Here is a 13,091-nt window from a genome sequence, read left to right as displayed (position 1 = left end):
AAGTATTTATAATATAATGTAGAAAATTTAATTGGACGATAAGGTATCATCTGGAAACAGGACGGGTTCAGATTGACTTCACTGAAGCATAAAAATCGGTGGTGGAGGGTGGTCTAAAATGTCCAATACGCACCTGCCCTGTTCCTGCTGGGTGGGTTAGGTTAAAATTGGGTGTTAAATGAAAGATCATCTATTTAATAGTATTAGAACTATATAAAACAGGAAAATGGAAACAGGATGGGTTAGGTTAAAATTGAAGCTTTTATTTTTAAATCTGGGACTATAATCTTTCTATTCTCAGTTTCCATATGGTGTCACTTTCTTGTGTGCAATTTAAGACTTCCGATTCAGGAAGGTCCATTTAAACTCTTGCCTGGAAGTCCATTGTGTATATCAATGACAGTGATTTCATGTGCATGCAGTAGGACATTTCCCTCAGTTTGGGCATGTCTGAATCTCAACTAGTCCCAAATTCAGGTGTTTCTGTATAAGTGTAAATGTGCCCAGTTTAAAACAGTGTAATTCAGCACTAATTATATGAATAAAGATACATTGGGATAGAAAGTCAACTCACACTGCCTTCCAGGGTGGCTCGCTCAGAATGCATGCAGGCCCACAGGTAGGTCCTAGTGAGGGAGGCAATGTGGTGGGGAATTAGCCTGGGCCAGCTGTGGGCTGCAGTATTTTAGTGAAGCCAGGGGGCACACTCCTGCTCCATTCTGGAACAGAAAAGCAACTAATAAAAAGTTTACTGGCTGACTTTTGAGCAGCCTCCGCAGCCCCTTTAAGACCCACTAGTTAGCCGCACAACTGAATAGAGCAATTTCTGTCCATTTGTTGATGAATTTCAATTGGGTGCTCAAACCAGCTTTAGGACCCATATTTGCATATGCCAAGGCACCTAATGCCTGTTTCAGGCAGTGCCCTGAACACCTAAAAGGCGTTGGCTTCCAATTTAGTAGTTGTCATACTTCTGTGGGGCATAGGAGATCAGAATTCCAAAATACGTCTTCCGCTCCTTCATATTTTGACAACAAAACAGATAAAACAATGCTAAACTTCACCCCCTTTATTTACTTTATGACACAACAAGCAGGCAAGTACTGCTTCCTGTCAGTGGGCTTTGTAATCAAAATCTCCACAAGATTACCATAATGATCACTTCAGAATGTGAGAGTTGAGGAACATACCGTGGTCATTTTATTATGAGATCTTTTACCGGAATTTAAAATGTAAGAGACTTCCACTTTATAAATATTTTATTGCTTTTCACTTATTAGGTCAATTCGAGCCACTAACTCTGGAGAAACCACAGTGATGCTGGTTGTAGTTCCCCAGATGTAAGTATCTCATATTTCAGTATATCCCTGATCAATGAAACTGCTTTAGAATGGAGTGAACAAAATCAGGAATTTTCCCTGTGGCATGCTGCTGGGAATATAATTGACCGAGCTCTATGCTCAAAAGTTATAACAGGTTTATATTAACATTTATGATGCATACTGCTCTCCAGCCAGATAATGTCTGCCTACACTGCTTGCATGGTTTGAACTTAATCCCTTTGCCCAGGAGAGAGCTCCACCATATTTATAACCATACACACACAGATCTAGCTCCCATTAGTTCAAATTTATGAAGCCAAAGTTCCTGGGGGAGGATATAAGACAGGTAGATAGTCCAGAGGGAGGAAGGAATTTGAGGTGCCACCCACTGCCCAAGATTCCAATCAGGACAGGTAAGTGAGTCATATGCACAAACCTCTAAGTCCACTGCCAGTATTGGGGGTATGTGTGGGGTGTTCTCAGGCTGGGAAATGTATTCCGTATGCTACCTCCTAGTCTCAGTGGGAGTTATGGTTGTTGTAGGCTGGTGTAGGACCAACACTGGACCTTATGAGGGCCCCAAGATTTCCCCAGAGGGCTCAATTACTTTCAATTTTTGCTCCATAGAAAAAAGTTGTTGGCCTTCTTTCATCAACCCTTCCTGAGCACCTGTAACCCCCTGTCAGAGCAGCAAGGGACTCCGACTTCTGCCAGCTCATTGGGATGGGTGTCTCTGTTGCACCTGTATAGGTGTGGACTGCCTGTCCTGAATACATAAAGGACCCCTTCCCTGCAACTTGGAATAGGGTCAATGTCTGATCCAGAAATCCCAGTCAGCTTCACTTGCAGTGGCAGAACAAGGCTGTAAGAATTTCAGTTTAAAACATTGAAATTCCAAAGTGAATGCACTGCTGAAATATTTATGTTATCTTCAGGATTTATAGATAAGAATATAACAAGAAGATCCAAAGAGAGAAAAGGCCTTTCAGCCCTCCCAGCCTATTCGATCCAGAACCCATGTATGACTATTCCACCACAAACTTCCCTCTCACAACATCCACTGATTCCCCAATTTAAGCAACACTAATTTTCTTCCTCAAACTTCCCTGAAATAATATCTTCACCACCCATCAATTTTACTTCCTACAGAGGTCGACCCAGCTCCTTTTTAAAGATGAAATAATACAAGATGCTGGAAATAGACAGGTGCATCAGCATTTGTAAAGAGAAAAGGCAGGTTAAAGTTTCAAGTATAACCCCTGGTCAGAATCCAGTCTATACTCAAAATGTTGATCTGTCTATTCTTTTAACAGATGTGCATAGATCTGCTATGTTTTCCTAGCGTTTTCTGTTTTGTTTCAGGTTTCCAGTTTTTTCTTTTTCTTTTCCCCTTTAAAAGGTGACAAATGTTCCCAAATCAAAAGATCTTTGTTGAGAGTCTTGTGCATACGTCCAGCATGTCCAAACTCCAATTTTGTTTAAGGTTCACAGCAAACGTGTATTTGTACTATAAAAGCGCCCTTAGTTTTCTTTTTAAAGAGATCATGATCTCTTGCAAAATTTAGTTGAGAAGAGGTCACTTTTGGGTCCAGTAAACACACATATAAAAACATCTCTGTTTTGCAATGGTATCATCATGTAACTCAAGCAAGTTGACATCAAGCCTGCTATTTATCATGGGTGTTGGGTTTATTCCAACATGCGCGAGACATAGTTCATGAGGTGAAAAAGTTGAAAATGGCAGAGAAATGGTTACCATCCTTTGAATATCCAAGGACCAGCTGATGTGATTTTCAGCCAGGTTTGTAAATGGGTGCCCAGAACTCTTGCTGAAGAGAGATGTGAGAGGTAGCTTGCATGTGCAAATCAGTCCCAACAGCCATTGCAGGACCTTGTTTGCAATTTTCAAATACAAGTAAGCACTTCATGCGAAGGTTTCATCCATTTGTGCCTGGATGGAATTGGTCTAGCCAGTGGCCCTATTAAGGATTGCAGAAGGCATCTTCATTAATGGGCTGGATTTCTCCTGGCCTCACAAAACTTTTAAGGCCTGTTACAAGCTACTAGTTAAACGCACCGCCACCCACTCCTCCCTGCACCCACCTCATCCACCTCTCCTTCCATTTGCTGTCAACTTCTAGCCTGGCTTGTTCATGGAGCAGCCTCCCAGTGCACCAAACTGCTTGTTAACGCTCTCTGAGCACTCGACAGCTCGCTGGCTGTATCCTGATGAGGTCTGAGTTGTGAGAATGGTTAAGATCTCCTGCTGTGTATAACCAGTGACGTACTGCAAGTGTACTGCTGACTCCACATCTGTTTTGGGTGAAAGCTCAAAATTGTCGCCATGTCTTTCTGTGGTTTATAAATAGTAACAGATGGAACACTTTATTCAGATGGAGCAGTCGTATGTAAACTTCACTGTTTGCCTCTTCCTGCAGGTGTAATGAACAAGAGGAGAGTTCAGTCTTGCCGCTCCTCAATGCAGGTTTCAACAGGGTATGAAATTCTACCATATTTGTTATCCATCGTTTACTTCATGGTTCCAGCTGTTTGACTGAAAATATTTACCTAAGTTTATTCTTTGATATACCTGCACCTGGATTAGTTGTGCATGTCAAAGGACCTACAAAACGCATCTCTAATCCACCTTCCTTCTCACGTATGCATTTGCATCTATACAATTTTCACAGCACTTACACATCTTTTGTTTGTTCAATTTAAATTGATGTATACAGGTATGAATGGCATAAGCATTGTTCTTCCCACTAACACTAGAATTGGAGGACGTAGGCAAATAAATGTAGGTTATTACCGCTTGGCCTTTTTGAAATGTTACCTGTTTTGTAGCTACAAACAAAGCTCAATTGTGCGATTTATCATTTTTTTTCATGGTTTTTCTTTTTAGAAGCCTACTGACATTGATCATTCCAATAAAATAATCACAGCTCCATGACTAAAACACCTACTTTCCTGTAAACAGCTATGTTTTTGCACATATGAACAACAGAATCACTCCTACCCCTGAGACATGAAGAAATTACTTCTGCGATCATATACAGGAAGAATGCAGATCAGTCTTAAATGTGAAATTTCAGCATGTTTGAAATTTTTTTTGAAAATGACTACTTTGAATTGCAACACTTTTGAAAACAAGTGGCCTTCTTAAGATCACCTGTGCTGGGATTTGAGGTGATGCTCTGTGCAAAGCCCCAGTTTTGGCTAACCCTAGCCTCCCCGCAAAGTTCCAATCTGAAGCATGTTCTTGGCACAGACTAAAGTGAGGATCTGCAGATACAGTCCCCACCTCCATTCCCACTGATCCTGGATAGCCACCTATATTGGGCAAATGGCACTAACTATTCTCCATTCTTCTTCTTCTTTGGCCTCCTTGTCTCGAGAGACAATGGGTAAGCACCTGGAGGTGGTCAGTGGTGTCAGTCGCTGCGAGGCAACTATGAAGTGACCTCTCCATGGCGCATGCCTGGGCGAATGTATGGAGGTTGAGAGTTGCCCAAGCGTCAAAACCCCCCTCTTGGCCTTTCTGGTGGGGTCCAAAGGAGTGCAGAGCACGACGTTTGGCACCAGTATGGCTGCAGGAACTGCCGGAAACATGCCAAAGGTGACACATGACCGCCTACGGGGTTCCGCTCCGGATTTTCTGTTAGGGTTTACTCCCTTATCCTTGCCTTCCTGAAAAATGGTACATTTACTGTCCTCCAGTTCTCTGGCACCTCTCCTGTGAAAAGAGAGGATTTGAAAATTATGTCTCAGCTACTGACAAGCTAAATTTGCCAAGTCAACAAAGTGGCATGCAACCTACAGAAACTGCAAATGTTATGACAGGCTTTTAATTTAGTAATAGATTATAGTAATAGCAGATTTCCTGTGGTGTTACTCATGGTAAATCAAATGATGCAATGTTTATAAGTATAAGGGGGGTACGCTATGTATTGCACAATGTATTAATTTGTTAACAATTCTCCATTACCATAGGAATTAATTACAAAGGTGTTCACACCCCTTTAAAGTGCAATTTCTTTACAATCCCCATAATTCCCCATTTTCCTGCTTCTCGCAGACTGTTTTTATTGTTAGAAATGTATGAATTTCTTTGTAACTAAACAGTGAAATTGTATGAAAGTAATTGATTGTTTCATGGTGGGAGATAAAAGGGAAACAGGACAAATAACACTCAGAATAGTAGTCAGCAAGATGGTAGCTCTTTTAGGAATCAAAATCAAAAAATTGAAATAGAAAAATAAAATTTGAAGATACCCACTCCACCGTCGATTCTATATCCTGCTCAAACGTGCAGTGCATTTCTTGTCCTGCTCCATATTCCCACCACCTCCAGACTCTCATCAGATAACACAGGCCACCCTCTACGGTACACAAATAGTGTTGACACCAACGTATCTGTTATAAATGGTGGTGACCATATTGCTTCCCGTTAAGACTACAACCCTGTAACTTCTAGTTTCTTACTGTGTTTTAAAATTAAAGTTCAAGGGTACAGAAAAATATATTTACTATACTTTATAGGCTTTAAAATGAACCATTGCCTGCAGCATTAAGAAAGTAGCCGACTGTGAAATAATAACCCAGCAAATAAGTCTTCACTCTGGTCATTATAACAAATCTTTTACTGTCATAGCCTAGCCAGTATGTGCATAATATATAGTCCTACAAGCTGCAGGCTTTTAGAGCCCAAGCTTGGAATCACCATACATTTCCGGATTTATCTCTTTTCAGTTTGCTTTCCTTCACTATGGGCTTTGCCCTTCACCTGGGTTCTTGCAACCATCTGTTGTTACACAACTACCAATTTTTGCTTAAAGAAGAAATCTCACCATTAATATTTCTTTGTGAAAACAAAAATTCTTATTATCTTTAGTATTCTTATTATTTTGTACCTACTTTTCTTTCAAAAATGTATTCTTGTTCGAACAGAGAGCCTTGATGACATTTGGAGCAGTAAACCTGATCCTGGCAGTGCAACTGAGTTGAAGTAACATATGTAGTTAAAATGACATGATTACTGAAGTACTCTTGATTTAGTTACTGTCTGTTTGACATTAATTCAGCTGTCTCAACTTGTCAGTCTCAACAGCTCTTAAAAGCCAATATCTCTTCCTTCACACTATTATTTATTAATTAATTGAACTAATCTGCACAGTGGCGCAGTGGTTAGCACCGCAGCCTCACAGCTCCAGCAACCCGGGTTCAATTCTGGGTACTGCCTGTGTGGAGTTTGCAAGTTCTCCCTGTGTCTGCGTGGGTTTTCTCCGGGTGCTCCGGTTTCCTCCCACAAGCCAAAAGTCTTGCAGGTTGGTAGGTAAATTGGCCATTATAAATTGCCCCTAGTATAGGTAGGTGGTAGGGAAATATAGGGACAGGTGAGGATGTGGTAGGAATACGGGATTAGTGTAGGATTAGTATAAATGGGTGGTTGATGGTCGGCACAGACTCGGTGGGCCGAAGGGCCTGTTTCAGTGCTGTATCACTAAACTAAACTAAATTATAAAAAGCATGGTGCCTAAGGAGGATGTCATATTTGGTCGAGTTCTTTTTAACTGGTTTGAGGCCTAAATTGGATAGCCCCTGAAAAAGGGCAAAGGGACCATGATGCATAATTAACCCACATCTATTCAGTGTGATGCAGGCAGAACACCAGCTATGTGCTGCCTGTTATTTGAATGATTGCTGCATGCAGCCAGTGCTAACCGCACTGTTCATTCACTGCACACATCAGCAGGGGTCCCAAAATCATTAACTTGCTAGCACCAGTTAAAGCTAATCTGCACCTCTTAAAGGGGAGGTTCATTTTTGCTGGAACAGATGCTGGCAGTTGTGCAGCAAGTGAATTTGACCTGGGAAACTGAAAAATGCATAATATGAGAGAAAGTGGGCCCTAAAGTTTTGGACGCTGCACAGGAGGCCTTGTTGGAGGAGTTGGAAAGGAGAGATGTCCTGTATCTACAGAGGGCCAGGAGGCCCTCCACACACATGACCAAAAGGCAGTGGGAGTAGATATCCGTGGGGGCCAATGCCAGGAGGTAAGCCCCGAAGGCCTGGATGCAGTGCCATACGAAGTTCAATGGCCTTACATAAGTGGTCAAGGTCAGGGAATGCATCTTCGAGTGCCATATCCTAAAAACTGCACCACTAACCTCAGACACTGCTCAAATCACCACACTCCCAATGCTCACCTACCAACAATTTCTATCAAACAGGCCTCACATCTAACATTCATATACTTTACCTCACCCTCACACACTTAGCATTGCTGCAAGCTTCACACCTTCACAGTTTGCTCACTCTACTAGCTATTCAACCATGACAGCCACATCAGCCAAATAGATGGCATGACACTCTCTGACACACTTCCCTCTCTCTTGCAAATCAAGGTGGCACACAACCAGAAGCAGCTGGAGCAAACCAGATGGGGAAAGCTATGCCTGCACTTCCTAAACCCCATGGAGGAGACAGTACTGGCCATTATTGGGATGCCCATTGCTGAGGCCAAGGCCAATGTCGGGGCTGAAACCATTGATGAAGATGGTATCCTCACACCTAATCCACCTTTCCACCTGGTGTAGCATGCACCCTTTACTCCCCAACCCCACCCTCACAACATGACTCTCCCCTTGTGACTTTTTCCTTACAGATATCTGAGATGAGCAACCTGGCCAAGCAGTGCAGGAACAGCAAGAAGACAGTGATGATGAAGACTTGATTTTAATATCCCAGCCATAAGCTCAGATACTGACACTTTGCGTATCTTAAGAGGATAGAACAGAGGCATGATCTGTACGTGATGAGATACCTGGCATGAATGGGCTGCAGCGAGGGCAGGGGGCAAGGAGAACACAGGTACCAGCTTACTGGAGAGCAAGGTTGCACGCAGGTTCTGCTGCAGAGGACTCTGATGAGGACTTAATGGGGCAGCATACAGAAGGATGCTGATGGATACGCACAATGAAATGCTTGGTGCTTTGGGAAACAGCCAGAAAACCTGTGATCAATGTCAAGGAGCATGGAGGACTCTGACACCTACTTGGCGCAGAGCTTTGCATTGAGCTTGAAGCCCATCCTTTCCAGAATCCTTTCCACACATACCAAACTTTTTCAATTTCTCCTCCTTCAAAATTAATGATCTTTAGATAAATTTTCAACATTCTGTAGTTCAGTGTGGCCCTCCAGAGGATGAATTCAATTTTTGCAGAACACATATTTGCTGTAAACCCAACACAGGCTGAGTAAACCTCATTAATTTGTCAAATATAGACTACCTGAAAACTTTACAGAATCATATAATTTTACAGTGCAGAAGGAGGCCATTTGGTCCATCATGTCTCCACCGGCTCTCCGAATGAGCAATTCACTTTTTTTATTCTTTCGCATTATGTGGGTGTCGTTGGCTATGCCAACATTTATTGCCTATCCCTAATTACCCTTGAGAAGGTGGTGGTGAGCTGCCTTCTTGAACTACTGCAGTCCATGTGGTGTAGGTGCACCCACATTAGGTGCTGGTAGGAAGGGAGTTCCAGGATTTTGACCCAGTGACAGTGAAGGAACAGCGATATAGTTCCAAGTCAGGGTGGTGTGTGATAAAACCAAGAAATGCTGGAAATACTCAGCACGTCTGGCAGCATCTGTGGAGAGAGAAGCAGAGTTATCGTTTCAGGTCAGTGCCCCTTCAGCAGAACTGGCAAATATTAGAAATGTAACAGGTTTTAAGCAAGTAAAGTGGGGGTGGGGCAAGAGATAACAAAAGAGGTGTTGATAGGACAAGGTCACAGAAAATAACTGACCAGAAGGTCATGGAGCAAAGGCAAACAGTATGTTAATGGTGTGCCAAAAGACGATGTGTTAGTACAGAGAGAGTGTTAATGGACAGAAAACTGAACAGCGTGGCCCCAAGCACAAACATGAAAAAAAAGTGGGTAGACACAGTATAAACAAACTAAACAAACTAAAATAAAATAAACAAATAAAAAAGAAAATAGAAAAAAATAACTAAAAATAAAAAGGGGGGCCCATCATGCTCTGAAATTATTGAACTCAATGTTCAGGCGGGCAGGCTGTAGCGTGCCTTATCGGTAAATGAGGAGCAGGAGTAGGCCATTCAGCCCTTTGAGCCTGCTCCATCATTCATTATGATCATGGCTGATCATCCAACTCAGTAACCTGTTCCCACTTTCCCCCCATATCCTTTGATCCCTTTCAGCCCCAGAGCTATATCTAATTCCTTCTTGAAAACATACAATGGTTTGGCCTCAACTGCTTTCTATGGTAATGAATTCCATAGGTTCACCACTCTCTGGGTGAAGAGATTTCTCCTCATCTCAGTCCTGGAAGTTCCTCGAGCTTGCATTGATGTTCGCTGCAATACTGCAGCAATCCCAGGACAGAGATGTGGGCATGAGAGCAGCGGGGAGTGCTGAAATGGCCAGCAACCGGAAGCTCGGATCATTCTTTCGGACTGAGTGGAGATGTTCCGCAAAGCGGTCACCCAGTCTGCGTTTGGTCTCCCCAGTGTAGAGGAGACCACATTGTGAGCAGCGAATACAGTATACTAAATTGAAAGAAATACAAGTAAATCGCTGCTTCACCTGAAAGGCGTGTTTGGGGCCTGGGATAGTGAGGAGAGAGGAGGTAAATGGGCAGGTATTACACCTCCTGTGATTGCAGGGGAAGGTGCCGTGAGAAGGGGACGAGGTGGTGGGGGTAATGGAGGAGTGGACCAGGGTGTCGCGGAGGGAATGATCCCTTAGGCATGCTGACAGGGGAGGGGAGGGGAAGATGCATTTGGTAGTGGCATCACGCTGGAGGTGGTGGAAATGGCGGAGGATGACCCTTTGGATGTGGAGGCTGGTGGGGTGGAAAGTGAGGACAAGGGGAACTCTGTCGCGGTTCTGGGAGGGAGGGGAAGGGGTGATGGTAGAGGTGCAGGAAATGGGCCAGACACGGTTGAGGGCCCTGCCACCCACGGTGGGGGGGAATCCTCGGTTGAGGAAAAAGGAAGACATACCAGAAGCGCTGTCATGGAAGGTAACATCATCAGAGCAGATGCGTCAGAGACGGAGAAACTGGGAGAATGAAATGGAGTCCTTACAGGAGGCAGGGTGTGAAGAAGTGTAGTCGAGGTAGCTGTGGGAGTCAGTGGGCTTATAATGAATATTAGTGGACAGCCTATCACCAGAGACGGAGACAGAGAAGTCGAGGAAGGGAAGGGAAGTGTTGGAGATGGACCATGTAAAGGTGAGAGAAGGGTGGAAATTGGAAGCAAAGTAGATAAAGTTTTCCAGTTCCAGGCAGGAGCAGGAAATGGCACCGATACAGTCATCAATGTACAGGAAAAAGAGTTCGGGGAGGGGGCCTGAGTAGGACTGGAACAAGGAATGTTCGACATATCCCACAAAAAGACAGGTATAACTAGGACCCATGCGGGTACCCAAAGCAACACCTTTTACTTGAAGAAAGTGAGTGGAGTTGTTCAATGTGAGAACAAGTTCAGCCAGGCGGAGGAGGGTGGTGGTGGATGGGGACTGGTAGGACCTCTGTTCAAGGAAGAAGCGGAGAGCCCTCAAACCATCCTGGTGGTGGATGGATTTGTAGAGAGATTGGACGTCCATAGTGAAGAGGAGGCGGTTGGGGCCAGGAAACTGGAAATTGTCAAAATGGCGTAGGGCGTCAGAAGAGTCACGGATGTAGGTGGGAAGAGACTGGACCAAGGGAGAAAAGATAAGCGTCAAGATAAGAAGAAATAAGTTCAGTGGGGCAGGAACAGGGTGGTGTGTGGCTTGGGGGGGAGAACCTGCAGGTGGTACCCTTGTCCTTCTAGGTGGTAGAGGTCGCGGGTTTGGAAGGTGCTGTCTAAGGAGCCTTGGTGAGTTGCTGTAGTGCATCTTGTAGATGGTACATACTTCTGCGTCGGTAGTGGAGGGAGTGAATGTTGAAGGTGGTGAATGGGGTGACAATCAAGCGGGCTGCTTTGTCCTGGATGGCGTTGAGCTTCTTGAGTGTTGTTGGAGCTGCATTCACCCAGGTAAGTGGAGAGTATTCCATCACACTCCTGACTTGTGCCTTGTCAATGGTGGAATGGCTCTGGGGAGTCAGCAGGTGAGTTATTCACTGCAGAATTCCCTGCCTCTGACCTGCTCTTGTAGCCACAGTTCTTACAGGGCTGGTCCAGTTCAGTTTTTGGTCAATGGTAACTCTCAGAATGTTGATAGTGGGGGATTCAGCAAGGGTAATGCTATTGAATGTTAAGGGGAGATGGTTAGATTCTCTCTTGTTGGAGATGGTCATTGCCTGGCACTTGTGTGGCATGAATGTAACTTGCCACTTATAAGCCGAAGCCTGAATGTTGTCCAGGTCCTGCTCCATATGGACACGAACTGCTGCAGTATCTGAGGAGTCGCGAATGGTGCTGAACATTGTGCAATTTAGGGCAGGCAGTGGCGTAGTGGTTATATCACTGGACTAGTAACCCAGAGACCCAGGGTATTTCTCCAGGGACATGGGTTTGAATCCCATCACTGCAGAAGGTGGAATTTGAATTTAATTAATAAATCTGGAATTAAAAGCAAGTCTAATGATGGCCATGAAACCATTGTCAATTGTTGTAAAAACCCATCTCGTTCACTAATGTCCTTTAGGGAAGGAAATCTGCTGTCCTTACCTGGTCTGGCCTACATGTGACTCCAGGCCCACAGCAATGTGATTAACTCTTACATGCCCTCTGAAATGGCCCAGCAAGCCACTCAGTTGTACCTAACCGCTACAAAGTCAATAAAAAGGAATGGACCACCTGGCATCGACCTAGGCACTGAAAACGACAATGGCAAACCCAGCCCTGTCGACCCCGCAAAGTCCTCCTTATCTGGGGGCTTGTGCCAAAGTTGGGAGAGCTGTCCCACAGACTAGTCAAGCAACAGCCTGACATAGTCATACTCACGGGATCATACCTTACAAACAATGTCCCAAACACTGTCATCACCATCCCCGGGTATGTCCTGTCCCACCGGCAGGACAGACCCACCAGAGGTGGTGGCAGAGTGGCATACAGTAGGGAGGGAGTTGCCCTGGGAGTCCTCAACATTGACTCCGGACCCCATGAAGTCACATGGCATCAGGTCAAACATGGGCAAGGTAACCTCCTATTGATTACAACCTACTGCCCTCCCTCAGCAGATGACTCAGTACTCCTCCATGTTGAACACCACTTGGAGGAAGCACTGAGGGTGGCAAGGGCACAAAGTGTACTCTGGGTGGGGGACTTCAATGTTCATCACCAAGAGTGGCTTGGTAGCACCACTACTGACCGAGCTGGCCGAGTCCTAAAGGACATATCTGCTAGACTGGGTCTGCAGCAGGTGGTGAGGGAACCAACACGAGGGAAAAACATACTTGACCTCGTCCTCACCAATCTGCCTGCCGCAGATGCTTCTGTCCATGACAGTATTGGTAGGAGTGACCACTGCACAGTCCTTGTGGAGACGAAGTTCCGCCTTCACATTGACGATACCGTCCATCTTGTTGTGTGGCACTATCACCATGCTAAATGGGATAGATTTCGAACAGATCTAGCAATGCAAAACTGGGCATCCATGAGGTGCTGTGGGCCATCAGCAGCAGCAGAATTGTACTCAACCACAATCTGTGACCTCATGGCCCGGCATATCCCCCACTCTACCGTTACCATCAAGCCAGGAGACCAACCCTGGTTCAACGAAGAGTGCAGGAGGGCATGCCAGGAGCAGC

General features: G+C 44.7%; 1 protein-coding gene across 1 annotated transcript in view; it reads left to right on the top strand.

Annotated features, from left to right (window-relative positions):
• Window positions 1–13,091, top strand: part of pde8b (phosphodiesterase 8B) — a 288,620-nt gene that overhangs the window by 192,543 nt on the left and 82,986 nt on the right. The window contains exons 4-5 of the mRNA XM_068028806.1: window positions 1,281–1,340; window positions 3,761–3,818. Of these exons, the coding sequence (XP_067884907.1) occupies window positions 1,281–1,340; window positions 3,761–3,818 (118 nt within the window). The remainder of the gene's footprint in view (window positions 1–1,280; window positions 1,341–3,760; window positions 3,819–13,091) is intronic.

The sequence above is a fragment of the Heterodontus francisci genome, chromosome 4 (assembly GCF_036365525.1).
Source record: "Heterodontus francisci isolate sHetFra1 chromosome 4, sHetFra1.hap1, whole genome shotgun sequence".
NCBI lineage: Eukaryota > Metazoa > Chordata > Chondrichthyes > Heterodontiformes > Heterodontidae > Heterodontus > Heterodontus francisci.
The sequence above is the reverse complement of the archived record's forward strand: the minus strand, read 5'-3'. Positions and strand labels throughout refer to the sequence as shown.